At 42.2% G+C, this 26,541-nt stretch overlaps 1 protein-coding gene and 1 pseudogene across 1 annotated transcript in view; one reads left to right on the top strand and one right to left on the bottom strand.

The window, feature by feature from the left end:
• Positions 1-26,541, bottom strand: part of RAD50 (RAD50 double strand break repair protein) — a 191,899-nt gene that overhangs the window by 133,694 nt on the left and 31,664 nt on the right. The window contains exons 4-7 of the mRNA XM_075856559.1: positions 24,885-25,036; positions 21,327-21,512; positions 3,525-3,729; positions 1,396-1,524 (exon numbers count right to left, since the gene is read on the bottom strand). Of these exons, the coding sequence (XP_075712674.1) occupies positions 1,396-1,524; positions 3,525-3,729; positions 21,327-21,512; positions 24,885-25,036 (672 nt within the window). The remainder of the gene's footprint in view (positions 1-1,395; positions 1,525-3,524; positions 3,730-21,326; positions 21,513-24,884; positions 25,037-26,541) is intronic.
• On the top strand, positions 12,272-12,984 carry LOC142748509 (pseudouridylate synthase TRUB2, mitochondrial pseudogene; annotated as a pseudogene).

Raw genomic sequence — 26,541 nt, 5'->3', positions numbered from 1 at the left:
GTTTAGCCCCTCAAATGCTGCCGTCAACCGCAACATCGGATTCGTTATAGAGAGGGGGCGGCCCCTTCCGACAGCTCATCGGCGCCCCCAAACCGCGATCAGGGGGTGCCAATGGTTGTCATCGCAACCCGGGAACCTAAAAGGCCCCCAGGCCTGCCTTTTGTCTGCCTCTGTTAAGCCGTGTCTCTGGCACGGCTTAACAGAAGCCTGTGAAAAATCACAATATACTGCAATACATTAGTATTGCAGTATATTGTACCAGCGATCTAACGATGGCTGATTCAAGTCCCCTAGGGTGACTAATAAATAGTGTAAAAAAAAAAAAGTTTAATACAGTTATTTGTAGGGGAAAAAAAAGTTATTAAAAGTTCAAAAAACCCCCTTTTCCCATTTTTCCTCTCAAGTAATGTAAAAAAAATAAAAAAAAAAATTGGTATTGCTGCGTCCGTAAAAGTCTGAACTAATACAATACAACATTATTTAATGCGCACGGTGACCGCCGTAAAAATGATAACATGTAAAACACCAAAATCGCAGTTTTTTTGGTCAACTTTGCTTGCAAATTTTTTTAAATAAAAAGTGATCAAAATGTTTTACGTACCAAAGAATGGTACCAATAAAAACTAGAGCTCGTCCCGCAAAAAATAAGCCCTTACACCGCTCAATCCACGGAAAAATAAAAAAATGATGGCTCTGAGAATGTGGTAAAACAAAACTATTTTTTTTTTAACAAAAATGTTGTTGTTTTTTAAGTAATAAACTATAAAAAAAAACTATGTAAATTGGGTATCACCGTAATCGTATTGAGCCGCAGAATAGTTAAGTTGCTGTTTTTACCACACAGTGAAAGCCGTAAAAACGAAAACCAAAAAAACAATGTAGGAATCGCCGTTTTTTCCAATTTTTGCCCGCAAATATATATTTTTTTTAGTTTCCCAGCACATTATATGGTACTTTAAATGATGCCAATAGAAACTACAACTCCTCCCGCAAATAATAAGCCCTCACACCGCTTTATTAACTGAAAAATAAAAAAGTTATGGCTCTTGGAACGCGGGTAGTGAAAAACAAAAACGGAAAAATGGCCCGGTCATTAAGGGGTTAATGCAGGGTAAACACAGAAAAAGCAAAAAACAATGGAGGAATTGCTGTGTTTTTTTCATTAAACCCCACAAGACTGAACAGCGTAGTTGACTTCTAAAGTTACTTGACAGTAGAGTGAAGTAGCGTAAGGAAGCTCAGCTCAACCTTCCAGCTGAGAGACCGGAAAATTGCATAGACATTATGTTAAATTACAGATCACAAAACGGTCTATGGCATTTTAGAAAAAGTTGAATGAAAGGTGAAACATCCTCTTTAATAGGTGGTAAAGTATAATATACCAGCAAGAAATACCTTCTCAATTTTCTCTTCCAGGTCTTGATTATCTTTTTCCATAGTTCTTTTCCTGCTCTCCAATGATTTGATGTCGTTGTCAAACTTCATCACTTTAGTTAAGTTTCTCTGAATGTCACATAGACGACTCTAAATTGAAAAAATGTACAGGAATTATTGATTATCAAGAGATGCCAGTTTTAGATAATTTTACTTACTAGTGCCTGTTGTCTGTTTGCAATAATGCTATGTAAGACACCATAATTTCTATATATCATAATAGAAGATCAAACATTTTGCCACCAATATTAGTGTCATTTTTGCATAGGAAAACCAATGGGCCTAATGTACAGTATAAAAACTGTACCTGAAAAGCAGTGATTTTGCGCTCCTAAACCACACTGAAAACTATACAGACTGATTCGGATTAGTTACTATGAGGCAACAAGTTTTTACATGAGGCTCAATCCCTTTTTATGTAAATAAGCCAAATTCAAACCAAGTTGAAGTGATTCTTTTTTTTGTTTTACTTTAATTCCAAGAGACACATCATATTTTCGGACATTAGGTGTCTCATAGCTTTCCTTCACTGCAGGCATGGTTTGTACAGGATTCTGGCCACCTTGAAATATTGCAGACGCTTGTTACCTGAACTATTGAATTCCCCTTGAGAGGGCATAGTGAACCGATTTTTCAATGTGTAAACTGAAATCTGTTGCGGGTAGCGTGCGTTATAGACAGCTTAAACAATGAGGGAGATCTATCAAAACTAAATGCCCACCAATTGTTATTACGTTGCCAAAAATACCTTAGACACTTGAATTTTTTCTTTCTTTAAAGGAACACTACACATGTAAAATGCACAAAAAAACAATCCAAGCAATTCCTCACTTAATCAGCTCTTTCCTTCAATCCTATTTTGTGCAATTAATACTGAGAAATATACAAAGAATTCTATATGTATTTATTCTAGGAGATCAGCCATGACCTCATTCCTCCTTACAATCCTGTGTCTGGCTGTAGCAAGAGCTTAGCCCCTCTGCTCTATCTGCAGCAGGATACAGAGATTGGTAAACCCAACTCCTTTTACTAAGCCCCACCCCCTCAGTCAAAAACCGAACCTCTCTGTGCGCTCTGCGGCATTTCTACAAGTTTAACAGTCTTTAAAAAAGTATACGTTTATTCACAAGAATAGAAAATTTGAGAAAACCTACAATAAAAAATGAGACACACGATTACAGAACAACAAATGAACAACATTTTCTGCATGTTCCTTAAAGAACTCCCATTACATTTTTTATTTCTTTGCCCGTTTTTAAAGAGCATCTTGCACATGTAAATTATATTTATTTGCTCACCGGAAGTCTATTATACAAAATGCAGGCTCCGTTCGGCACCGCCGTGCAGGCACATGATCTGTAAACTGGCTCGCCGATTCAAACAGCGTCTTATGTGTGGACCGGAAGCCAGTTCTCTATGTAAGTCTATGAGACCATTTTCAAAGGTGTACATAGCCTTTAGGGTGAGTTCACACAGAGTTTTTTGCAGGAGGAAAATCTCTACCTGCCCGCTCGCGGGAAAAAACCGCCTCCGCCTCCCATTGAAATCAATGGGAGGCATTTTCGGCCATTTTTTTGGGCGCGTTTTGCGGCACTGTTTCCGCGTCAAAAAACTCAGTGTGAACTCCCCCTTAAAGTGATGAGTTGGGTCTTCTAAGACAGGATATTGCCGATTACATGTTTTATCATCTGGTCACAGGGAGTAATTTAGCAATCAGCATTGTTACTAGCATTACATCCATTTGTTAGCTAAAGCTAGATAAAAATTTTTTTTTAAATAAAACAGCAAAGATGTCCACTTATTTCAAATGGGGGCTGTGCATACACGTTGTTTTCCCTCCACTGTGGCACATCCACTGCAAACGGCTAATCTGAGAACTCCCAGGAAATTCACAATTTCCATTCTGGGGAGCTGTAATCTGAAGTTAAATTATTCAAACTATACAATCATGTGACTGCAAGCTACCTAATAAGCTTCCAAAGTTATTTCATTGTTTTACTTTGTCAGGAAATAAGGAATGAAAACTGACTTTGGGACGATTTGATACATGCCATACGCCTGGAATTCACCAGATCATGACCACAACTTACTTTTAGGGGTTCAAGTTCAGTATCAATAGACTTGACATTTTCTTTGGAAGATGCCAACTGTGTCTCTTTACTGTGAAGGTTGTCTCGGATTTCCTGGGCTTTATCCTTGTTCTGTTTAAGATACTTAAGTTCTGCTTGACATTCTTTCACGCGTTGGGCCTGCTTCAGTCTCACTTGCCTCAAAGTTTCTAGGGCTTTAATGTATCTAAAAAGCAAAATAAAGATTACTGCTGCAATGTTTATAGTTCTGTAAGTTTTGCCATAATGCTATTATTAACCATAAACATAACATATTGCAAATCGAACTCTAATCTAAATCTAATTTTTTTTACAAAGATTTCTTATAGTAAACGTGTGTTTCTACTCTACTCCATGTGCTAAAGGGTCGTTAAACGTTCAGCTTTGTTAGCCCAGACACAAAACTAAGTGATAAAATCTAGTTTTGGCTGGTTCATAAAGGAGAGCACTAAGGAGGGGGCATAGGAGCATCTCTTTGTCCATTTAAGTTACACATCTGGGTGTATCCTACTAGTAATGTATGCATGCTTTGTTCTCTCTTAGGCCCCTTGCACACGACCGTAGCCGTAAACCGGTCCGTGATTACGGCTATGGCCGGCAACAGTCGTCCGCATTTGCAGGCCGTGCTCCCATATAAAGTATGGGAGAACGGTCCGTAAAAAGCAAAAAACAGGACATGTCCTATCTTTTGCAGAGCCTTTCTTTGGCACGGACACCTTCCCGTAAATATACGGGAAGGAGTCCGTGGGCAATAGAAATGAATGGGTCCGTAATTACGGATGAATTCTACGGTTGTGTGCACGGGGCCTTAAGTTGTTATTCCATACTACGATTGGTGATCGACGCTCAACGGACGTCGAACAATAGGTGTTGTGTCAAATGATACTCTAAAATGTACTCCCATTTTTCTATACAATAAAATAAGGGGGCTGAGGGAATGTCCTTAGAGACTCCACAATACAGCACTGTGTGTCTGTGTGCGTTTGCTCTCCAACAGCTCTCGTCCATTTTCATTAGAAACACAGGGTGAACGGATTTGATAGCAATTGTCTATCACCTAACCTTTGGATTAGGCTATGTTTACATCCGATCAGGGCTCCGTTCCAACAGAGCTTTCCATCAGAACGGAGCTGTGACTGACACAAACAGAAACCACAGGTTTCCGTTTCCATTTCAATTGTGATGGATCCGGTGCCAATGGTTTCGGTTTGTCTCCGTTGTGCAAGGGTTCTGTCGTTTTGACTGAATCAATACCGTAGTCGACTACACTATTCATTATGTCAAAACGAAGGAACCCTTGCACAATGGAGACAAACGGAAACCATAGGCAGCGGATCCGTTACCATTGAAATCAATGGTGAATGAAACGGAAACAAATGGTTTCCGTGTGTGTCAGTCAGGGCTCCGTTATGATGGAAAGCTCAGACAGAACATCGGAACGGAGCCCTGATGCAGATGTGAACGAAGTCTTACTCTAACGAGTGCCAATCTTTCTCTTAGACTATTTCAATGTTTTTCCTTTGCAAAAATCTGTGCATGCTCACCACTGCACTCACCACAGACATGGGAACATATAAATAAGCACATAAATGCACACTACATTCCCATATGTGAATGCATACACAGGCTAGCTCAACATATTGATGCAAGCACACATAAAGCTACGTAAAGGCATGCACACATATGCAAGCTCACCACATTAACACATGCAACGTGCTCATTAGATGCAGACATCTATATTTGGATATTAGTTATACATAAATAAAAAGCCTTTTACCTGACTGCAGGTTAGGCCAGTAGCAGGCAGGGCTGGTTACAGGTGTAGTAAGAACAGGCCAGGGGAGGAAGAGGGCAGACATCGGAAGTCAACTGGGGACTAGTATGGCCAAATATGGCACAATCAAGTGGTGCCCAAAACTGGAGGGCCACGGAAATTAAGTCATAATCAAGGGGGGCTCCGTGCAGCTGCACCATTTCACTATTCTTTAGGCAGCTACAAAACTGACTGTACACAGGCAGATGCAGTTACCAGATCTGATGGTTGACCATTAGAATAAAAGTCCAAATGCAATTAATTGCATGCTTACATGGGTATATTCCCATCACATAATATTATGGCATATTGCTCCTGGTCAGTCGCCGTGCATTGGGGTAGTGCTACAGTTACCCAGGAACAGGCGGAAGAACCACTGTGCAGAGAAAAACTATGAACTGGCTGCATCGCTGAACTAGTGCTGCAGCCTCTTCATTCTGAGAGTTGGGGGGGGGGTCCTGGCAGTTGGATAAACAACAAATCAACAAGTGATGGAATATTGCAGCGCCCACCAGATAACACCGTTTTAAATCACTTCCGTCACAAATCTTGCATATAGCAGAGATATAGTCTCAAGTTACAGAATTTGATAATTTGTTAAATTAACATATGACAATGTAAAATGTTGAGCATATTGTTTGTAAAATACAATAAGCATATATTTAAGGATCTGTTCACACTGGCATCATGACAGAGCGGGTCCTTCGTGTATCTAACACACAGGATCACACTAATATCAATCAGATATAAGTTGAATGACTTAGATGTGATCGTAAATATGGTGATCCTGTGTGTTAGAGACACACAGGACACGCTCTCAGCCAAGCCGTCAGTTCAACTTCGATGTAGGGGATACTACTACCCCTGAAGAAGCTACATTGCATCTTGAGGTCCACATCATTGCATCCATGGGTAAGGTTCGCTGTGTGAGTCTCTTCTGACATACTATATCGTCAGAAAGTTCCTAACCACATGCCAAGACGTGTATGATCACTGTTGCTTAATAGACCAGGTTTGGCTTGTATGCCAGGTTATACCCCCTTGGCCTGTGACTGCCAGAGTGTCTATTTTTTGATCGTTTACTTGTGCCATGTATAACGAGACATCTCTTTATTAGTGTTGTTTGGGTATGTTGCACCATGCTATTACAATCTAAGTACTATACTTACAACGTTTGTACTACCTTATTTACATGAACGATGAGCTCTTATACTGTACATATATGTACTATATAGTATGCGAAGTGCTTCATGGCAACAATGTCATCTTGTTGAGTGGTCCTCATTTAGACGGTTTTATTTTAGATCCTCTACTGTTTTCATATATTGCTTTGTGCTATATTGTATTCAATAAAAATTGATATTTTTCTACATTTGATTATATATAGTATTTGGACTCCCTTTCCTCTATGTAGGGGATACATAGTAGCTGCATCCTAAAAACGTTTTTTTTTTAAAAATAAAAGTAAATTAAAAAAATGTTTATAATCACATAAAACATTGATTAAATAAACAAAAAAAAGCGCTTTCAAAAGATGTACATAGACTTTGTAAATGGCCTGAGGAATATAGGCAAACATTATAACTTATTGTTGAATTCAGATCCTTTGTTTACCTTGGGACCCCGTTACAACCATGTTGAAGTTCACAAGAATACAATCTTGCTAGGGGATACCTCTTTACGCCAATTATCTGCCAAATTGATGGACATACTACTTTTCTTTATTTGCGGTTACTTAGAATGGGTCCAAATGGACTAACTACAATTCTTACTAGCTCTGTGTAGCAACCTGAGAACTACACGCTACACAGACTCCCCCCTATTTCTGCCATTGTATTTTAGATAACCAGATTTATTGTAGTACTTGTTTCTAACAGGCTCCAATTGAGTCCTACTATTTTTTTGCTTGTATGTTGTTTTAAAGTGAATGATTACACTACGGCCATGCCGTTGTGCTTCTTTCAAAGTGTGCCTATGCAATGTACCGGTTTTATGTTTATACTACATATACAGTGAAGGAAATAAGTATTTGATCCCTTGCTGATTTTGTAAGTTTGCCCACTGTCAAAGACATGAACAGTCTAGAATTTTTAGGCTAGGTTAATTTTACCAGTGAGAGATAGATTATATAAAAAAAAAACCAGAAAATCACATTGTCAAAATTATATATATTTATTTGCATTGTGCACAGAGAAATAAGTATTTGATCCCCTACCAACCATTAAGAGTTCAGCCTCCTCCAGACCAGTTACACGCTCCAAATCAACTTGGTGCCTGCATTAAAGACAGCTGTCTTACATGGTCACCTGTATAAAAGACTCCTGTCCACAGACTCAATTAATCAGTCTGACTCTAACCTCTACAACATGGGCAAGACCAAAGAGCTTTCTAAGGATGTCAGGGATAAGATCATAGACCTGCACAAGGCTGGAATGGGCTACAAAACCATAAGTAAGACGCTGGGTGAGAAGGAGACAACTGTTGGTGCAATAGTAAGAAAATGGAAGACATACAAAATGACTGTCAATGGACATCGATCTGGGGCTCCATGCAAAATCTCGCCTCGTGGGGTATCCTTGATCCTGAGGAAGGTGAGAGCTCAGCCGAAAACTACACGGGGGGAACTTGTTAATGATCTCAAGGCAGCTGGAACCACAGTCACCAAGAAAACCATTGGTAACACATTACGCCGTAATGGATTAAAATCCTGCAGTGCCCGCAAGGTCCCCCTGCTCAAGAAGGCACATGTACAGGCTCGTCTGAAGTTTGCAAATGAACATCTGGATGATTCTGAGAGTGATTGGGAGAAGGTGCTGTGGTCAGATGAGACTAAAATTGAGCTCTTTGGCATTAACTCAACTCGCTGTGTTTGGAGGAAGAGAAATGCTGCCTATGACCCAAAGAACACCGTCCCCACTGTCAAGCATGGAGGTGGAAACATTATGTTTTGGGGGTGTTTCTCTGCTAAGGGCACAGGACTACTTCACCGCATCAATGGGAGAATGGATGGAGCCATGTACCGTCAAATCCTGAGTGACAACCTCCTTCCCTCCACCAGGACATTAAAAATGGCTCGTGGCTGGGTCTTCCAGCACGACAATGACCCGAAACATACAGCCAAGGCAACAAAGGAGTGGCTCAAAAAGAAGCACATTAAGGTCATGGAGTGGCCTAGCCAGTCTCCAGACCTTAATCCCATCGAAAACGTATGGAGGGAGCTGAAGATCCGAGATGCCAAGCGACAGCCTCGAAATCGTAATGATTTACAGATGATCTGCAAAGAGGAGTGGGCCAAAATTCCATCTAACATGTGTGCAAACCTCATCATCAACTACAAAATACGTCTGACTGCTGTGCTTGCCAACAAGGGTTTTGCCACCAAGTATTAAGTCTTGTTTGCCAAAGGGATCAAATACTTATTTCTCTGTGCACAATGCAAATAAATATATATAATTTTGACAATGTGATTTTCTTTTTTTCTTTTTTATATAATCTATCTCTCACTGGTAAAATTAACCTAGCCTAAAAATTCTAGACTGTTCATGTCTTTGACAGTGGGCAAACTTACAAAATCAGCAAGGGATCAAATACTTATTTCCTTCACTGTATATTTGATATCCACCAAGAGAAAGTGTACCCCTTCTGTTCCAGTATTTTTACATCGGACGGTATGGTTACTCGTAATGCTATATTTTGGAACGTGAGACTAAGGCTATAAATCACACGACAGTAAAAAAAAAATGGCCATTAAATTACTGATCAACTGTCATCAACTGTGTGTCTGTGCACTGCCAGAAGCTGGGTGGTAACGAAGAGAAGTGGATGATGCTGATTCGTCAGCATCATACACTTCTATTCACAACGCCCAGCTAGTAAAACAAGTAAAAACGCCCAGATGTACACACACAATACACGCCCACTTGGACATAACTTTAAACACGCCCAGTTGTACTCATTTGCATAAATATAAAAATGCTCATAACTTGGCCAAAAATGCTCGTTTTTGAAAAAAAACAAAACGTTACTGTTATCTACATTGCAGCGCCGATCTGATGCAATAGGAGATAGGGGTTTGAAAATCTGGTGACAGAGCCTCTTTAAACATTTTCTTCACTACGGTTCTGCAGCTTCCATGTATCCACTGAACATAGAAGCTGTAGAACTCCACTGTCTCCTGTATGAGTCAGTGAATTGGGCTGATGGCTCGGCAACTCCTATGTGCCCCTGACACCTCATCTAACCCCAATACTGATAAGATCTAAGTTGATCAACATTTGGCTGGCAGCGGCGTTCTGCACTGGCTACATAGAAGAAGCAGAACAGAAACAAAAGGAAAATTTTTGATAAAAGTATATTAGAAAAGTGCTTATTTTCACGAAATACATATATTACATTAAAATAAGGTTTTCATAGCTTTTAGAGTGTATTCCCACTGCGATTTTGCGGCATATTTTTGTTGCACAGCTGGAAACTGCACTGCAAAAAATGCATGTGATCTGAGCTTTGCCGTGGTTTTGCAGTTAACATGGAAACGGCGCTAAAAACGAATGCGTTTTTTGGTCATTCCAGAAAAAAAATGTGCCGAAACTGCACATGTGAATACACCCTTAAGAATTGAGTGTTATAGATTGCACTGGATTATCAAGAACTGATCACTCGTAGATTGGCCAAACAAGTTTAGACATTTCTGAAAACCCAACATAATTTTACATATATTATTGCAGCACTTTCTCTATGGCACAATCCCAGGATTCCTCATCTGCTCAGATCCCAAGACACTCAATTCTGGACAAAATTAGATGTCACCTCTCTAGTGCATTTATTTTCCTCTAATGTTTTATCCTCCTATTAACGGTTATAACCAGCTCATGAATTACCCCACAATGCTGTGTATGTATATATATATATATATATATATATATATATATATATATATTCAATTGAGGCATGCTTTGCAGGCCTAATTTCCAGAGCCGTTTCTACCAATATCTTCCTACCGATTAATAGAAATTCTTAAGATGCAAGGCCCCAGTTGTTTGATTTAATCCCTATTTACCAATCTGGTTAAAAGGGAACTGTCCTCAAACCCTCTTAAAATAGAGGCAAATGATAGTATTATATACCTACCTTTACCGTTGAGGACCGGGTAGAAGCACTGGAGTCTCCATTACTGGTTTGTCCAGCGGCAAACAAACCCATACAATTGTAAAAATTGCACCAGTGCTCTATTACTCCTGTCCGTCGCTACCGAATAGGCAGATCCGATTCATTACGCTGTCATAGATGCCAAGAGGATGCTGATGATTTTTGGCACTTAATTTAGTAGTGTCCTCTGGTTAGAGGCTTTCAGATAAAAGGTATTAGATAGCTTATGAGAGGTTATTCAGCACCATTCCCTGCCACCCCATAAATCTGTTTATTGGGTCTTCTTAGAGAAGAGGGCAGGACTCAGCATGCCAGAATCAGAGAAACTCTTTTTCTAGCAAGGAAAAATGTAGCAATTAGGAGGATGGACAGAAGTCCCCCTTCTATTGGTCAGTGAAAAAAAAATATGCTAAACACTATTATCCCATATGGGAAGGTAGTTTTCAAAAATAGGGGATGTCCTCAAAGGTTTATCAAACCAACTTGTAAATCTCCTTTTACAAACTACTCCCCTTGGGTTCTTGGCATTTCACTAAATTCTGCACCTTAAGTGGTTAATTTTAGACTTTCGTAGAAGTATTTTGTCATCTCCATGTAGGTTACCTTTATATGTTCATATATATGCACTTTGTGACTGCATACCTTGTTATCTATGTGTTTTTTATGACTGAACGTACACACTGTACACATGTGTTCCTCACTATTGCAGATTTGTACCATGTTGAAAATGTGTAATCGCCTCTGTTTATTTGAACTGAGTTTTTAATACGCAAACTTTTTTTTGTTTTTTTAAAACAAAAAACATAGGGCTAATAAAATTCAGTTCCTGAGAACTGATATCAGGCAGTGATGATATACTCCTATAATAGGACGTGGGGTGTAGTTTCCCAAATTAGGTCACTTTTGGGGGATTTCCACTGTTTTGGCACCGCAAGAGCCCTTCAAACCCGACATGGTGCCTAAAATATATTCTAATGAAAAGGATGCCCCAAAATCCTCTAGGTGCTCCTTTGCTTCCAAGGACGGTGCTTCAGTCCAGTAGCACACTAGGGCCACATATGGGATATTTTCTAAAACTGCAGAACCTGGGCAATAAATATGGAGTTGCGTTTCTCTGGTAAAACTTTGTGTTACAACAAAAAATTGATTAAAAATGAATTTCTGCAACAACAAAAAATTTAATTTGTAAATTTCATCTCTACTTTGGTTTAATTCCTGTGAAACGTCTCAAGGGTTAAGAAACTTTCTAAATGCTGTTTTGAATACTTTGAGGGGTGAAGTTTTTAAAATGGGGTGACTTTTTGGAGGTTTCTAATATATAAGGCCCTAAAAGCCACTTCACAACTGAACTGGCCACTGTAAAAAAAGCCTTTTGAAATTTTCTTTAAAATATTAGAAATTGCTGCTAAAGTTCTAAGCCTTGTAACATCCTAGAAAAATAAAAGGATGTTCAAAAACCGATGTCAATCTAAAGTAGACATGTGGGGGATGTTAATTAGCGACTATTTTGTGTGGTATAACAGCCTGTCTTACAAGCAGATACATTTAAATTTAGAAAAATGCAGATACATTTAAATTTAGAAAAATGCACATTTTTGCAATTTTTCACAAAATGTTTGTGTTTTTCACATTTAAATACTGAATGTATCGAGCAAATTTTGCCAGTAAGAAAGTCCAATGTGTCACGAGAAAACAATCTCAGAATCGCTTGGATAGGTTACAGCCTTCCAAAGTTATTACCACATAAAGTGAAACATGTCAGATTTGAAAAATGAGGCTCGGTCAGGAAGGTCAAACGTGGCTAAAGAGGGAAGGGGTTAAAGGACAATCCTACACTCACCTGAAGATTGGTGTAGGGCACAAACGGGATATAAAGTCATTAGGAGTCTTTTGTACTTCGAATCAGGAATGGTAATAAACATCTTACTGACATGTATGAAAACCATCGTACCAAGGACTACACTGTGTCTGCCATGTTTGGTAAAGCCACAGATGACTTTTCAGATTCTGGAAAAGTTATTGAGAAGACTACATACAGTCACATTACAAGTGACAGATTTGTGCGGGTTCTGGCCATGATTCAGGGGACTAACCAAAAGGCATTGCTAATGCACAGTCACGTGGACCTAAAAAGTCAAGAGTCATATGAGATGGAAGTACAAGGCCTTCTCCGGCCCTTGGTGAAGACCCCGCCTCTCATACTTGAAGTGCAATGTGTTGAATTTTCCCCACCCAACTTCACGTTAGAGATCTGGCTTAGAACTCAGATCCTCTGCAGTCTGCACCAAGGTGCCCCGCACACGGGATGGTCCATTCACTTTGGACTGTGCCTTGACACATGGACACTGGGATCTGAAAAGCATCTTCAATGCAATTAAGGAGTGCAGACCCAAAGTTACAGAATTAGGCAGAGATGATGCAAGCCTGACTCGGGAGAACGGTGATGAAGATTCACTGGGTAATGAAGAGAGAAACGAACAGTGATATAAATTGGGTTTAACTCACATTGATCTTATGAGCTGCTCTAGTTAATGGGACTCATCACCTCTGGGGGCCCCCTGGGTTGCAGTGGTCAGTTGGTGGCTTCAGGGATGCCGATTCCGAGTCAAAGTTTTTTTTTGTCTATCTACTGCCTTGCATTCTTCCTCTGTGATACCGCAGGTGGGTATACGGCCCATTTGTGGGCTTATAGCATAGAAATGCAGGCGAGCAGAAAGATGAAAATTGCAGATTCTAAATCTGCGTCTTTTAGGCTATTGGCTGATTGTTGTAGTCTGGGGGGGGGGGGGGCTTTCAGAGGTGACAGTGTCCTATTTAAGAATCACCCATTTTGCTGACTGTTAGTATCCAAGGATCCTTGCTATCTCCTCACTCCATGGAATATGATTCATAAATAGAAGCAAGTCATATGGCATATTCTGTAAAGAATGAAATATTCCTTTTCATTATTTGACCCATGCATGATTTCTTGAAACAGGACAGCTTTAGTTGTGCAAAGTACAAATATTTAAATTCTATATGTAATTTTAGATGTTCGTAAATAAAAAATATTTCAAATGCTATTGAAAATTGTGCCCCAAAAACTTTATTGTGTTAAAAGTTATGAGCTTTTTTCTAAATATGCAAATGAGCCTATACTAGACATGTGGGTAACAACACCGGCGATTCTCCTGAGGTGGAGCTACCTCACAGCCTCTGACACTGCCCTATCAGCATGAACCTGCTTCACACAGTGTGAGAGACGGAGGCTGGAGGGAAGGGGGATCACTGCAAACAGCCATATCTCCGGCTGTGCACTACCTAGTGCAGCGGTTCTGGTGGCATATGAAAGATGAGATTCTCATCTAAGCAGTTCTGTGAAACAACCGGAGATATCACCAGTTGATAACAGTCAGGAATGGAAGCTGTATACTATGTTGCTGTGTAGCTGGGCTGGGAAGAGAACTTTAGGACGCGGATTGGACAGGGTCATACAGAAAACATTACACCGCCAATAGTGAAAAGAAAGCGTTACCTCCCATTTGGCAAGTACAACCAAATTTAAAAAAAATGTAAAAAAATTTTTTAAAAAATGCACATAACTTTGCAAATAATAAATGTTTTTAAAAAAAACTTACACTGTTGTTATCAGCATCATAGCTCCTATTAGATTAGTTAGAAGATGGGGAATCAATAAACTAGTGACATATACTCTTTAACCCCGTAAGGACACAGCCTAGTTTTGGCCTTAAGGCTCAGAGCCCATTTTTCAAATCTGACATATTTCACTTTATGATAATAACTAATAACTTCTGAATGCTTATACCTATCTAAGCGATTCTGAGATTGTTTTCTCGTGAGACATTGGGCTTTATGTTAGTGGTAAAATTTGGTCGATATATTCAGTGTTTATTTGTGAAAAATAGAAACATTTTGTGAACATTTGGCAAAAATAGCATTTTTATGAATTTAAATGTATCTGCTTGTAAGACAGATGGTTATACCACACAAAATAGTTACTAGTTCACATTTCCCGTATGTCTACTATATGTTGGCATCATTTTTTGAACATTGTTTTATTTTTCTAGGACGTTACAAGGCTTAGAACGTAAGCAGCAATTTCTCCGATTTTGAACTGCCTGTGCTTTTTTTCGCATCGTTTTTCACCTGCGGCCATTGCATCTAATGCTAGGACCGATGGCGAAAACCCGCTTGGGAAAGAAATCTCTGCCTCCGATTGAAATCAACGGGGGGCAATTGCGGAAGTTTTTTTACGCGGAGTTGGACGCGGTTTCCACTTTAAAAAACACAGCACGGGGGCGTGGCCAGCTACTGATGTGAGAGGACGTGTGTGGCGATAGCTCCGGGCCGGCATCCTGCATTATATCCTCCTGACGGTACTGTAATCCGTGAAAGTTGCCAAAATTCCTTACCAGCTACGTCGGAAGGGAAGGACATCTCCCAAAAAAAAGATGAGCCCGCCTAAAGCGATGGATGCGGCGGAAAAACTGAAATCCTATGCCCGCGTGGTGATCCAAGATGGCGCTGGCGGGTGCTCTGCTGGGCAGGCCGCGGCAATGGCAGGGACGTCCACATCAGCTCCCCCGGAACAGGATGCGGGACTCATGTTGCAGGAGGCATCGGATAAGCTGCTGACAGCCATCCTTGAGACACGTACGACACTCACGGCCAAGATAGATGAGGTGAGAGTGGACGTGGGCCTATTGAGGCAAGACCTGCAGAATGTGCGGGAAAGAGTGACGGAGACGGAGGGCAGGATTTCGGCCTTGGAAGATCTCACTGCTAATATGCCTGCGGCTATACAAGACCTGCACCGTAAAGTGGATTTGTGGCGCCAGAAAGCCGACGATCTGGAAAATAGATCGCGCCGTAATAATCTCCGCATTGTGGGGCTGCCAGAGAGGGCAGAGGGGCAGAGATCGGGAGAGTTTGTGGAGAAATGGCTGAAGGAGACCTTCCCAGATGCGCCATTCTCGTTGGCGTATGCGGTAGAAAGGGCGCACAGGGTTCCAGCACGATTACCACCTCCGGGTGCTCCCCCAAGACCTCTGCTTGCTCGGATGCTGAACTGCAAAGATCGGGATACGGTTCTGCTGGAAGCTCGGAAGGCCGGAGGGATTCGATTTGGGAATGCTTCTGTGTCCATATATCCGGATTTTTCTCCTGATTTGCAGAGACAAAGGGCGTCTTATGTCCCTATCAAGCGCCGACTACGGGACCTGCAGATTCCTTATTCGATGGCATATCCGGCTAGATTGCGGGTTGTGGATGGAGACAGATCCATATTCTTTACGAATCCAACTGAGGCGGAAGAGTGGATTACAAGAAAGCATAGGCAATCTCCCCGAAGATGAGAGCTGTGGCTATGCAGGATGGCAGTTATATCTGACATATGGAACTCATGGATACCCCATATTGCTTATAGCACGGACGTTCCAGCTTAAAGTATCCTTCTAAGATAATGATGTGATGATGTACCGTATTGTCTGCAACTTGTTATGGGGGGCATGAGGCCCATGTTATAAGGTGGGCAGTTTAAGGCCCATAGTAACATCCTTATATGTTCTAAATTGAAGGTATGGGGGACCGATATTATACGTCAGGTATTAAAATGTCTTCAAAAGGGCCTGGGGATGCTGGCTCGGGGGTGTGCTACACTTATACAGACAGTGTATTTACGGCAGAAGCACGCTAGCCGTAGAAACTACCCCCTAGAGTATAGGCTACAAAGGTTAGCTCCTGTTGAGCAATGTTGGTTTTTGAAGTTGTTATGAAGGATATTGAGTCAATTCACATTACAGCAGAACACGGCTTAGATATTGCATACCTACGAGTCATGGAGGGCAATGCATATGGGAATGGGATAATTGTTACTCAGGGGCTGGGGGATAGGTTTCAGGGCAGTGGTGCTCCAATGTGTGTTAACAGTATGAAATGGCAGGATTACGGTTAATGTCCTGGAATGTCCGGGGAATGGGGTCTCCTGAAAAGAGGCATATGATATTTGCTACTGTGCGGGGACAGCGTCCACATATAACGTGTCTACAAGAAACACACATGACACCGGACACTGTGTCGATTCTGAATAAGCCCTGGGTACAGTGGGTGGGACATGCTTCGCACACTTCGTACTCCAGAGGGGTGGCCATCTTAGTACACGCAGAGCTTCGTTGGAAATTGCTACAATCTAGTGTAGACCCGGAGGGGCGGTACATTTTTTTACACGCGGTTCTAGATGATTGCCCATATGTGATCATGGGGGTGTATAATCCTCCACCAGCCTCATTGGCAGTAATTCAGGAAGCCGTCCGATTTGTGGCAGCATACCCCGGGGTCCGAGTGATCATGATGGGGGATCTCAACTTGGTTATGGACCCAGGTATGGATAGACTGCCGGGGAATGGGAGTAGAGGCCCTGGTAGTCCCACTCAGTTGAGCATGTTGGTAAAGGAAATGGGATGGATAGACTTGTGGAGGGTGATACATGAAGGGATCAGAGAATTTACATGTCACACCTTGCAGTACAACGCGCTGTCCAGAATTGATTATATATTTGGATCACATGCGGTTTTCCAGGAGATAGAATCAGTGGATCATTTACCGAGGGGGATCTCGGATCATAGCCCGATATTATTGACATTAAAAAGGCCACAGGTAGGCAGAAGGGGGATGGGTAAAATACATCCGTTTTGGCTTCAGCTCATCCAACAGAATGATCGCATACCGGATCAGTTATCAATTTTTATAGAAGCGCATGCTCAGATGGAAAATCGGTCACTGGTGTGGGATACCCTCAAGGCCTATTTAAGGGGGTGTCTCCGATCCTCCATATCCTATGTAAAACGAGCATCCGCCCTGCAGGAGGAGGACATAGCATATCAATGTTCACAGGCGGAAGGGGCATTTGTTCAGGATCCCACACCAGCTAACCGGAATGCATGGCTGGATTTGGGTAGACAGTATTTGCAGATCCTGAGGGATAAGACATCGCGTAGCTTATTCTTTAGCAAACAATCCCATTTTGAACTGGGCAACCAATCGGGTAAAATTCTGGCACAAATGGTACGGAACAGCTCTAGATCCCCCCCGGTGATGGGCATAGCGGGGCCTGGAGATGAGATCTACACCTCCCCGGGAGAGATTCTCGAGCAATTTACACAGTTTTATGATCAGCTGTATGCATCAAAAGTTGATTATAGGATGGAGGAGATGGAGAGCTACTTGGATGGAATATCGTTTCCTTCATTGACAGCGGAGGGGGTGGCATCGCTTGAGGCTCCATTTACGCTAGATGAGGTTTTGGAGGGAATGGCGTCATTGGCTAAGGGGAAGGCTTCAGGGCCGGATGGTATTCCTCTGGAGGTATATTTACAATATGGAGAGCTGCTGGCCCCCCAATTGCTGGCCCTGTTTGAACACAGCTATCGGAATTCCGCTCTTCCGGAATCCATGTGTGAAGCCACCATAATTGTGTTGCTGAAGCCAGACAAAAAACCAGAAGAATGTGGTTCATATAGACCGATCTCATTGCTGACAGTGGATTACAAAATCTTGACTAAGATGTTAGCTAGTAGGCTCTGCAGAGTGATAAAAGAGATCATCCATTCAGACCAGTGTGGCTTTATACCTGGCAAGTCCACCTCAGAAAATATTAGGCGGGTACAGGTGGTGACACAGATCGGATGGGAGGAGCAGCAGGACTGGGCAGTGGCATCTCTGGACGCGGCAAAGGCATTTGACTCGGTAGAATGGCCTTATCTGCTGGCAGTACTGCGAAGATTTGGGTTTGGGGAGAGATTTATCAATTGGGTTTCCTTGTTATATAAATCTCCACGAGCGCAGGTGTTGGTGAATGGGGCCCTGTCCCCTTCCTTTGGCCTCCATAGGGGCACGAGGCAGGGGTGCCCTCTTTCGCCACTTCTCTTCGCTTTAGCCATTGAACCACTGGCTCTTAAAATTAGGAAGGATCCTGCATATATGGGAATTAGAATAGGAGACAGAGAGGACCGGATAGGATTATATGCGGACGATATGGCGTTGTTTATGGCGAACCCCAATGCCACCCTCCCCAGAGCTATTTCCCTTATTAACGATTTTGGAAGATACTCAGGGTTACTAATTAATTGGTCTAAATCGTATCTGATGCCGTTGAGACAGGATAATTGTGGATGGGGCACCCAGTTTAGCGGACTGCCGGTAAGATCAGAGTTCAAGTACCTGGGGATTAATATTGCTAGAGATAGCACTAGATCGTATGGGTTAAATGTAGCGCCCTTGGTCACGTATCTAAGGGACAAAATACAGGTGTGGAAGGGCCTGCCTTTGTCAGTAGCAGGACGTGTCAATCTATTAAAAATGATAGTAATGCCAAAGTTCTTGTATGTGCTGGAGCACATGGATGTGTTGGTGCCTAAAAGGTTCTTTAAAATAATAAACTCGTTGTTCGCGCCGTTTGTGTGGGGGGGGGGGAGATCTAAACTCAAGTTGTCGATTCTACAAAGACCTAAAGATGAGGCTGGGGCTGCGTTACCGGATGTTTTTCTATATTATTTGGCGGGGCAGCTAAGGTACTTGATTTCTTGGGTCTCCCCCCCCCTAAAGACTAATGCTGAGAATCATCTAGCCCGAGTACTGGGCTTAAAAACGCTATGGCCGATACTGGAGCTGCATGATTTTAGACACCGCTCCCTGTTACCCTTACATAAGCTGGCGAGACGAGTCTGGCAACAGGCTAAAGATGTACTGGGATGTGTGGGGGTGGTGGCGGAGAGTCCGCTGTGGGATAACCCGAGCTTTTCTCATTTGCATGGGTTGGTGGGGAAACGTTACTGGTCATCTAGAGAGGTAGTTACTGTATCACAACTGCTAACGGAAGAAGGGTCGGTGATGACGGTGAGCGAGATTCGGGCAGCATTCAATATACCGCCAGGGGATGAATTATATTGCATACAACTTCATCATGCTCTAGTAGCACAATTCCCATTGAACTCCGTGACATACTCTAGCTGTGACTTGGTGGTGAGGCTGTGCACGCCGTTTACAAGGGGTGCTATTTCCCAAATTTATTCTTATCTAATGGAGGCTAAAATGCAAATGGAGCCCCTGGGGGTGGAGGATAGGTGGCGTGCATTAATCCCACAACTCACAGCAGAGGAATGGAGGGAGGCACAGGGCTCCCATCTGCTGGTTTCACCAGCTGCAAATAATAAACTTGTGCAACTGTTCATCATCCACCAATGTTATTTAACGCCCGTAAAGTTACATCGTATGGGAAGATTGGAGTCCTCACAATGTCATAGGTGTGGAGAGATGAGGGCAGACTTTATACACCTAATGTGGGGTTGTCACCGGATTCTTCGTTTTTGGGAGGTGGTTGCATTATTAACGGCAGTGATGGGGAGGACGATAAATTGCAGGCCGGAGGTGTGTTTATTGGGACTGCTAAATGAGGAGCAATGGTCAGTATATGAGAAGATCTTTCTCAGAGAAACACTGTTTATGGCAAGAAAGGCGGTGGCCATGAGATGGATGGCGGATAGGACCCCGACAGTAGCGCAATGGCGCAAAATGGTCAATGACATGCTTCCATTTGAGAAAATAGTATATAAACACCGGGGAAAGCCAGCTAAATTTGATCTGATCTGGGATGGGTGGTGCTCATCGAGCCTCACTCATTGTACAGTCCAAGGGCTGACAGCTGCTCTGGCGCAAGCTGGGGGTGGGAGAGGGTAAAAGACTAGGGAGGATGACATGTCCAGGTGCTCCAGGGTATGATGTACAAGAGGATTGGGGCGGGGTGATAGAATATTGAAAGGTGGGAGTATTCCTATTCTCATGATGTAATGTAATAAAAGTCGGGGTGGAATGCATTGAGAATCCTGTATTATGTGTGTGTGGTCTGCGAACCACGGGTTATTATGATGGATACCTGCGAGTAACCCCTTTGTATATATTGAATCTTCTGACATATGCACTATTGAATGTATAATGTTCTCCTGATGTATGTGATGGATTGACTCTGACAGTTACTTTTAATAAAACGAGTTTAAAAAAAAAAAACACAGCACATTGTGCGTTTTTGTACAGGGTGGGCCATTTATATGGATACACCTAAATAAAATGGGAATGGTTGGTGATATTAACTTCCTGTTTGTGGCACATTAGTATATGGGAGGGGGGAAACTTTTCAAGCTGGGTGTTGACCATGGCGGCCATTTTGAAGTCGGCCATTTTGTATCCAACTTTAGTTTTTTCAATGGGAAGAGGGTCATGTGACACATCAAACTTATCGAGAATTTCACAAGAAAAACAATAGTGTGCTTGGTTTTAACGTTACTTTATTCTTTCATGAGTTATTTACAAGTTTCTGACCACTTATAAAATGTGTTCAAAGTGCTGCCCATTGTGTTGGATTGTCAATGCAACCCTCTTCTCCCACTCTTCACACACTGATAGCAACACCGCAGAAGAAATGCTAGCACAGGCTTCCAGTATCCGTAGTTTCAGTTGCTGCACATCTCATATCTTCACAGCATAGACAATTGCCTTCAGATGACCCCAAAGATAAAAGTCTAAGGGGGTCAGATCGGGAGGCATTTCTTCTGCGCTGTTGCTATCAGTGTGTGAAGAGTGGGAGAAGAGGGTTGCATTGACAATCCAACACAATGGGCAGCACTTTGAACACTTTGAACACATATATACTAATGTGCCACAAACAGGAAGTTAATATCACCAACCATTCCCATTTTATTTAGGTGTATCCATATAAATGGCCCACCCTCTAGATCGATTGTTTTAAAAGTAATATAAAATGAAACTACATTTACCTGGTTGCAGAAAAGATCTCATCAAACTTTATCTTCAGCTGCCTCCCTTCACTTAAAGGCCAGTTAGAATCCTCCTGGTGACAGAATATGACGTTGTTGAGTACAGCAGTGGACACTCCTAAGGCACTTATCATCTCTTTGTCCATTTCTGCACACTTTGTACTCAGGCTTACTTTTTCACCATGCCTATTAGTAGAGGGAATAAGTTATCAGCACACAGAACACTTGCTTTAGAACACACACTTTTTTTTGTGTCTTAGGGTATGTTCACACGTCTGTAAACACCCCGAAAAACAGCTGAAACAAAATGGAAGCTGAACGCCGTTTGGAAAAACGACGCGTAATAAACGCCCCGTAAAAAGAAATGCATGTCACTTCTTGAGACGTTTTTGGAGTCGTTTTTTATTGTGTCAATATAAAAACAGCTCCAAAAATGGCCGCAAAAAAAAACGCATCAAAAAATGGTTGATGCTTCAAAAATGGCTGAAAATCAGGGGCCGGTTTCCCTTGAAAACAGCTCCGTATTTTACAGCCGTTTTTTGTTTATCGTGTGAACATACCCTAAAAATGCATGCAAAAAGTGTTTCAATCTTTTTTCACATGCGTTTTTGGTGACGGTTTTTATTTTGTACCTGTGTTTTTCCTGGCAATCCTTAAGTTCTATAGAGAAGTCTATGGAGCAAAATGCCAGAAAATAAAATGGCATGCTGCGTTCTATAAAAACGCCACTTACCCCACAAATGCTAAAAAAAACAAAAACCTTTTGTATGTTTATTCATTTTTATTTTTCACTATAGACTTTAATAATAACATCTGTTAGCAGCGTTTTCACCAAAAATAAGTGCAAAAAAGCCATGAAAAGTAATCGAAACATTGGGTGTGAAACCGGTTTTAAAGAAGTTTTTTTTTTTTTTTTGTTATTAGAAGAACAATAAGCCTGGGGATTAGTCGATTAGTCATCAACTGAGAATCCTATGAAGATATGTAATATGGCTACAGTGCATCTTGTTACAGCTACAAGCAGCCCTGTCAACAATCTGCTGAGCAGGTTGCTGCTGTGTTTATATACAGTAGATCATAAAACAAAGCAACAGATCTGCTGCCATTCCGGAAGAGGGCAATTAAACATGCAAAACTAGTGAATAATTCAGACTACTGGATGTTTTTAACATTCCATACGTATCTAAGTTTCTCACTACATCATCTTCTGCTTCTGATTTAGGCCTCTTTCAGACGAGCGCATTTTACATCCGTATTTCATCCGATTTTTGCAGACTGTAATTTGCGGAGCTAATGTTATTTGATGCGTATACTGGAGTATTTTAACGCAGCATGCACTACTTTCATTTGTACTGCGAACAGGAAAAACCCATTGAAGTCTATGGAGAGTGATTAACCCCTTTTGGACTGAGCCATTTTTAGATTTTTCATTTTCATTTTTCACTCCCTGCATTCCAAGAGCCATAATATTTCCGTCAAAGCGGTCGGAGGGCTTAATTTTTGCAGGAGGAGTTGTAGTTTCTTTTCGTACCATTTATAGGTCCATATAATATGCTGGGAAAAAAATTCTTTGCAGGCTGAAGTTGGAAAAAAATGCGAATCCTCGATAGTTTTTTGGGTTTCGTTTTTACAGCTTTCACCGTGCGGTATAAACGACAACTTATCTTTATTCTATGGCTCGATACAATTAAGGGGATACCAAATTTATATAGGTTTTTTTTTATATTTTACTACTTTTATTGCTAAAAAACTTTTTGTTAAAAAAAAAAAAATGTTTTGCGTCGCCACATTCTGAGAGCCATAACTTTATTTTTACCGATTGAGCGGTGTGAGGGCTTATTTTTTGCAGGACGAGCTGTAGTTTTTATCGGTAAGAATTTTTTGATACGTAGAACTTTATCACTTTTTATTTCGAGAGCTAGAATGACCAAAAAATTTAGATTTGGGCGTTTTACACTTTTTATTTTTTACGGCGCTCACCGTGCGCGGTAAATAACGCTATATTGTAACAGTTCAGACTTCTACGGATGCAGCGATACCAATTTTTTTTTACTTTTTACATTACTTTAGTGGAAAAATGGGTCTGGGTGCACGAAGGGGTTAAAATACGGATGCATCTGTATTTGGTCCATATGGCATCCCTTCTTTAAAGAGAACCTTTCTCCTGCAGCACGCAATGGGCAGGGCTGCACAAACCTGAACGGCTGAACGGTTAACTGGACGCATCGCCTGGATCACATCGTCATAACTACGGAGAATGGGGTAAGGCCTCATTCACACGGCAGGGTTTCCCGGCTGGGTGCCGGCCGTTCATAAATCGGCCGGCACCCGGCTGCATTAGGAATGATAGACCCCTAATGGGGCTATTCACACGACCGATTTTTTGACGGCCGGAAAATCCGGCCGTCAAAAAATAGGACATGCTCTATCTTTGCCCGGGCACCCGGCCGCCCGGCTCCCATACAAGTCTATGGGGCCGGGTATTACACGGCCATCACCGGAATGTGTTCCGAGTGATGGCCGGGTTTCCCGGCGCTTGCGCTCTATCTCCTCCTCCTCACAGCGCAGAGTGCATGTGAGGAGGAGGAGTTAATGCCATTCTGACGAATGGCATCGCTGTACACTGTGTTGCAGGGCCGGGGTGTACAGCAGGTGGAAGGGAGCGCTGCGCTGGCTCCCTTCCCCTGCTTGTTAAAAGCACCCTGGCTCGGCGACACCTTTGATGGCGCCGCTAGTAGTAGTAGCAGCAGCTGCTGCTGCTGCGGCTGCTGTTACTGTAGCGACGCCACTATAGCAGAGCAGGGAGGTATCTCCCCGCTCTGCTATGTGCTAGCCGCACTTTAGCTCCTTGAAGGAGCGGAATCCCCGTGTTTTCGGGGATTCCGCTCCTGGACAGAGCGCTTGATGTCTCTGTCCATATCTGGGCAGTGACATCAGGGGAAACTCCTGAAGCGGAATCCCCGAACACATGGGGATTCCCCTTCAGGAGCTGCCGCTGATGTCACTGTCCGGATCTGCCCGGCCCGGCACGGATGCATAACTTTATGCAAACCGGCCGGGCAAAATGGCCGATTTTACCGGCCGACACTCGGGCTCGGGAACGACCCGGTCGTGTGAATCCCGCCTAAGTATGAGGTTTTGGGTTTTTATTTACCCAGTTTTCCGCAGCGGACATTCCGCCCGAAAAATTGCACCACAATTTGGTGTGGTTTTTCGGCCGGAATGACCTGCGGGTACCAGGGCGGACGCGCTGTGTACTTTTACGCAGCGTACCCACCCTGTGTGAACATGACCTAATACAGGTCTATAATACGGATAAAATACTGATGCAATATCATCCGCAATACGCCCATATTATGGATGTTTGCAAACACGCTCGTCTGAAAGAGGACTTAAAAATGAACCTCCTATACTTCCAGCACCATTGCTTCTAAATGTTCAACTTAAAAATTCTGGACTATGCAATTACACACTAAAATTTTACTTGCCACTTTTTTATTCACATCCATTTTCAGACCATTGGTTAACCGACTAAAGAAATGTAGCTAGTCAGCTTACTTCATTCTTGTAATTACTCCTTCCAGTGTTTTAAATTCAGTCTTTTTCCCTTTTTGTGTACACAGCATAGACCTCTGAACAGCTACAATTTCTCCATTCATGTCCCGGAGCTGTAAACGAATTTGGGCTCTGACATCTGTTTCATGAGCAACCTGAAATAAAATATTTTTCTACTTCATTCATTATCTAGTAAACAATTTCTAATTCCTACTAAAGCAAATCTACAACTCCGTTAGGAAGTTAAAAGGGTTTTCCCATCAGGGACATTTATGACATATCCACAGAATATGCTATAGATGTCAGATAGATGCAGGTCCCACCTCTGGGACCCACACCTATCTCTAGAACGGGGCCCTCTAAACCTCATTCTACCTTTCTCGGTTCCCGCTGCCTCACGGGCCACTTCGTAATATCCAGACATGCAATCAGGAAAACAGCGTAGCTCGCTGAGTTTCCATAACTCCAATAGAAGTGAATGGCCGTTACGGAAGTAGAATAGCACGTGACCTACACCGTTTCCATAATAGCCTTTCACTTCTATGGGAGTTACGAAAACAGAGCATCTCAGCGAGCCACGCTGTTTTCGTAAAGGCCCTTTTACACCGGCCAATAAGCGACCTTATGCAGTGAGCGCCGTTCAATGAGACATCGTTAATTGGCGCTCGTTTGCTCCTGTCACACGGAGCTATGGATCGGGACGAGCGGCCGTTACTCCAATTGCTCTTCCCCATCCATTATCATCATGTCGGCAACGGGTCTACGTTTACACAGGGAAATGTGCTGCCGACAACCATAATATTTAACTTTTTAAAACGATACGACCAGCAGATGATTGAGCGTTTGCTTGTTTATCTGCTGATCATTTCCCTGTTTACACAGGGCAATTTTCGTTATATGAACGCTCGTCTGCCCGATAATCATCCTGTGTTAAACCCCCTTAACTCCCGACCATCTAATCAGGAAGTGTCCGGGAGGCAGCAGGAGCCGAGAAAGGTAGAACAGGGTTTACGGGGGCAATTCTAGAGATAGGGGCGGGTCTCAGAGGTGGGACCCGCATCTTTCTGACATTTATGGCATATCCTGTGGATGTGCCATAAATGTGCCCAATGGGCAAATCCCTTTAAGGTTCTTATTAATTAATATTGTTCCAAGTGGCTAAAATGTCCCTGCACCGACGATCAAATCAGCTAACCTTACCTAAGAGCAGCTGTCAATACCCTCTCCACATAAATCCATATGATGTAGGAGTGATTGAATTCTCCTACCACTGGAAGAAGATGAGTTGCGCTGTACACTAGCAGGACAGTCACATAAAAAAAAATATTTAGGGTTTTGCTTTTTTTTCTTCACTTTAATTGCTATGAGTATTAGGTGGTATGATGTTTAAATAAAAGGTGACATAAGCGACAGAGGTAAGAGGATTTAGTTGATCACCAATACCCATTTGTTCAGTATATGTTGGCCTCCCAGTCCTTGGACTCAAACCAATGTAATTTACTGACATTTCAGAATATATTGCAACTCATAAGTCCTGGTAAAAATAAAGCAAATGTTTTGGAAATGCACAAAATACGTAGGGGCAGATTTACTATTACGGTTTTAAAAAGACAACTTAAAACTAGACATGCAGGCAGAAGATGCACCAAATTCATCACAG

Source organism: Rhinoderma darwinii, chromosome 3 (genome assembly GCF_050947455.1).
Source record: "Rhinoderma darwinii isolate aRhiDar2 chromosome 3, aRhiDar2.hap1, whole genome shotgun sequence".
Taxonomy (NCBI): Eukaryota; Metazoa; Chordata; class Amphibia; order Anura; family Rhinodermatidae; genus Rhinoderma; species Rhinoderma darwinii.
Note: the sequence above shows the minus strand (reverse complement) of the source record. Positions and strands in the feature narration are given on the sequence as shown.